This window comes from Morone saxatilis, unplaced genomic scaffold, assembly GCF_004916995.1.
Source record: "Morone saxatilis isolate NCDOM2014 unplaced genomic scaffold, NCSU_SB_2.0 Contig14, whole genome shotgun sequence".
Taxonomy (NCBI): Eukaryota; Metazoa; Chordata; class Actinopteri; family Moronidae; genus Morone; species Morone saxatilis.
Genome location: NW_023339696.1, coordinates 22,173,380 through 22,177,424, shown reverse-complemented (window position 1 = coordinate 22,177,424; position 4,045 = coordinate 22,173,380). Strand labels below are relative to the sequence as shown.

Genomic DNA, 4,045 nt, shown 5'->3' with positions numbered 1-4,045 from the left:
GTGTGTAACATTTCATACAATTCTACCGATAATATTATAATAATATAATTATATTATTAATATTAACTTTATTTAACACATTTTAAGTTAAGTCCAATAATTGGAAACTAATTTTGAGTCCATTTGACAATAATACTAAATTACAGAGAGCAGAGTGGATACAGGCAGATGTCAGTGCTGTAGATACAAGGCATAGACTGATGCTAAAGATACCTGGCAGATGTGAGTGCTGTACATGCAGGCCATAGACCAATGCTATAGATACCTGGCAGATGTCAGTGCTGTAGATACAGGGCAAAGACAGATGCTATAAATACCTGGCAGATGTCAGTGCTGTACATACAGAACATAAACCAATGCTATAGATACCTGGCAGATGTCAGTGCTGTAGATACAGGGCAAAGACTGATGCAATAGATACCAGGCAGATGTCAGAGCTGTAGATACAGGGTATAGGCCAATGCTATAGATACCAGGCAGATGTCAGTGCTATAGATACAGGGCATAGGCCGATGCTATAGATACCGAGCAGATGTCAGCGCTGTAGATACAGGGCATAGACTGATGCTATAGATACACGGCAGAGGTCAGTGCTGTAGATAGAGGGGAAAGACTGATGCTATAGATACACAGCAGATGTCAGTGCTGTAGATACAGGGCATAGAAAGATGTATATGTCAGTGCTGTAGATACAGGGCATAGACTAATGCTATAGATACACTGTAGAGGTCATTGCTATAGAAACAGGGCATAGACCGGTGCTATAGATACATAGCAGTGGTCAATTCTGTAAATACAGGGCATAGACCGATGCTATAGATTTGATTAATATTATAGTAACAATAATGATAATATTAACTATTTCAACTATTTCAAGTTTTAGTGAAGTCCAATAATTTGACACTAATTGTGTGATTTAGCCCTAATCCATATCTTGTCTTTATTTTGTTCATTATTCTATTCATACAATTCTATGAATTCAACAGTTCAACCTGCACATTTTCTGTGTGGTCAAGTCTCAGTTGTTTTCAAGCCAAGGTCTTGCTCATGGTGGGAACTGTTGGGTCTCTCTGTAAAGAGGACACTGGAACTACATAGAAGGAGTCCTACATCAGGAATTAATAGACACCCAGCAGCCAGTCAGAACCCAGTATTTACCCAGACCGTGGTATACAAGCTGGTAATCAGACCTGTGTTTGTGTTTCTGCCCTCTGGTGGTAAAAGTTCATCTAATACGTCTTTAAATCAGATCTTCCTGCGTGAATTTTAGGACTACAGCGATGCAAGGAGTGTGTTGGTTCGAGGCCGGGCGACTCTGAAGCTTCAGAGTAACAAACCAACCGTCAACATGGAGTCTCAAAGCACAGAGGTAGTAACATAAACTGCTGCTAGCAGCCCCTAGAGGCTGCAGTGTTCATTACAGCTGTAAACAACACAAGGATTATCTGCTTTTACCAGTCACGATCAGTGTGTCTGTAGCTTCCTGTGTTACTTCCTGAATCCCAGTGTTTGTCCTCTGCAGATTGAGGTCCACATTTATCCCGACTCAGGCCAGGAGGTGGACTCCAGTGCCCCCCTGTGGATCATTGTGGTGTCTGCCCTTGCAGGAGTCTTACTGCTGGCTCTGATCTGCCTACTGCTCTGGAAGGTAAACTGAGCTGAGGAGGTCCACAGTCTGATCACTGGATCTAGTTTCAGTGCGATTATTTTTATGTTTGGCTTCCTCGTCACCATAAAAGCATTAATTTGTAATCAATTTTATTTGCCATCATCACCTCCCGGTTGGTAAAGTGCCACTGTGTCGCCCCCTGCTGTTCAGTGTGGTTTCTTCAGGAGAGCCAGAACCAGAGAGCTGTACGAGGCAAAGACCCAGAAAGCCCACATGAAGAGCCAGCCGTCTGAGAACGAGAGGCTGGAGGAGGAGATCTGAGGCTGGGCACACTGCTGGCAGAGAGCCCCGCTGTAAGGACCAGCTGCTGACTGAATGTTTACTGTTAACTGACTGTTCACTGACTTTTCACTGTTTACTGACTGTTTGCTGTTTACTGACTGTTTACTGACTGTTTGCTGTTTACTGACTGTTTACTGACTGTTTACTGACTGTTCACTAACAGTTTAATGACATTTCACTAACAGTTTAATGACTGTTCACTGACTGTTTACTTACTGTTTACTGTGCATGATCACTGACTTTTCACTATTTACCTACTGTTAACTGACTGTTCACTAACAGTTTAATGACTGTTTACTGACTGTTTACTGTTTACCGTTTACTGTTTACTGACTGTTTACTGACTGTTTTTGTCCTCAGCTGTCAATCAGAGGGGGCAGGGCTTGTTGAACTTTACTTCCTGCTTTCTTTCCAGCTTTTCAGACTCTTTATGCATCTGATCGATCAGCCCGTCAATAACTCTATTGATCTTGATTCATCTGTGTTTGCTTCTATCTGACTGTCCATTATTAGCATTGGTTCATTGATTGATATATTAATCTGTCATTATTATTAGTTTATTGATTGATATATATTGGTCTGTTATTAATATTTGTTTACTTATCAATATATTAATAAATACTTTACTGCATTCATATTTCTTTATAATACATCTTTTATTGTGAAAATCCACCCTAACGTTCCTGTTTAAACTGACTGCTGGAAGGTTTGATCACAGCGCCATCTGGTGGCTCTGGCTAACAATGCTAACAATGCTAACATGCTGACATGTTTATCAGGCATAATGTTAGTTTAGCCTGTTAGCATGCTAGTAGCGTACAGCAGCCGAGGCTGATGGGAACTCATTAAACTGTTGACTTGCTGATGGCGCTGGATCAATAAAGTTTGATACTTTATTACTTCCTGTTTAACTGTCCGCCTGTCTCCACTTCATGTTTACCTGTCCGCTGTCTCCACTTCCTGTTTACCTGTCCGCTGTCTCCACTTCATGCCGCCGTGTTAGACAAACAAGGTTTCTGTCTTCTGTCTTCAGTGCGGCTTCTTTGAACGTCGGAGGTCGTGGCGGGCCGCTAAACTCCACCAGGGGAGGATTGTGGGTAAAGACAGACAGCAACAGCAGCAGTACACGGACGCCGACGGCTTCCTGATCCAAGATCACGCCACCTCGTCCAGAAACAGGAAGTCCCCCAAACACTGGGTCACTTCCTGGACTGAGACGCACTGAGAGACCGAACCGGGCTGAACCAGACAGAACCAGACCAACACACTGCCATCAACCTGCTGGGACTGTGTGTGTGTGTGTGTGTGTAAACAACAACAGATTGGTTTATTGTTTATCTGTATTTGTAATATTGTGTGTTTATTGTGTGACTCGCTGTGTGTGTGTTTGAACTGCATTTCCCAGCATCCTCTTAGCCTCTGAGCAATCAGATATAAAGAAATGAATGTAGATGTTTGGACAGTGTTCGTATAAATCAATCAGAGACTGATTATTGATTTGGGAATTGATCAGCAGGAAGTGATTTGTAGTTAAAGGGCTGAGTGAAGAATAAATAGTGGTCTGCTCCTTTAAGATGGCAGCAGAGGTCACATGGCCGCAGAGGTCAGTGCAAGCTTTATTGTGATGTTGTTTCCGTACTGCCCTCAATGGCTCCTCGTTAAAACGTGTGGGTGTTGCGTTCAGGTACTGAAGGATCCTATAAAGATGCTTCTTGTTGTAGTTTTAGGAATCAGCACAGCTACTTCTACTGCCCTTTTTTCTAAGTGTTTTATATAGTTGTGATATTTCTGACAGCACTTGAAAGCATCACCTGTGTGTCCGGGATGCATTCAGTGTCACTGTGAATGTCTGCCGCTGATATTAAAGTATTTTTTATACACTCTGCCTGATGCTTTAAGGGTCACTCTGTTATGTCTGTGAATCAGAGCGGTTGTGTTACCACATTTAAACACACAGCCACTAGGGGGTCTCTCAAAGAGGAATATAGAGTTTATACAGTGTTCAATGATTATAGATTATTGATTGAATCAATGACATATAGAACATAGCTCTAGAGTTTATACATTGTTTATTGATTGACCCACTGTTTAATG

At 42.0% G+C, this 4,045-nt stretch overlaps 1 protein-coding gene across 1 annotated transcript; it reads left to right on the top strand.

Moving 5' to 3' along the window:
* Window positions 1-1,270: 1,270 nt before the first annotated feature.
* On the top strand, window positions 1,271-3,836 carry LOC118323380 (integrin alpha-3-like; the record flags this gene model as incomplete). The annotated part of the gene is given in 4 exon segments (XM_035655337.1): window positions 1,271-1,369; window positions 1,523-1,648; window positions 1,820-1,962; window positions 2,985-3,836. Coding segments are annotated over 3 exon segments (336 nt in total), but the record flags the coding sequence as incomplete, so codon positions are not given.
* Window positions 3,837-4,045: the final 209 nt, after the last annotated feature.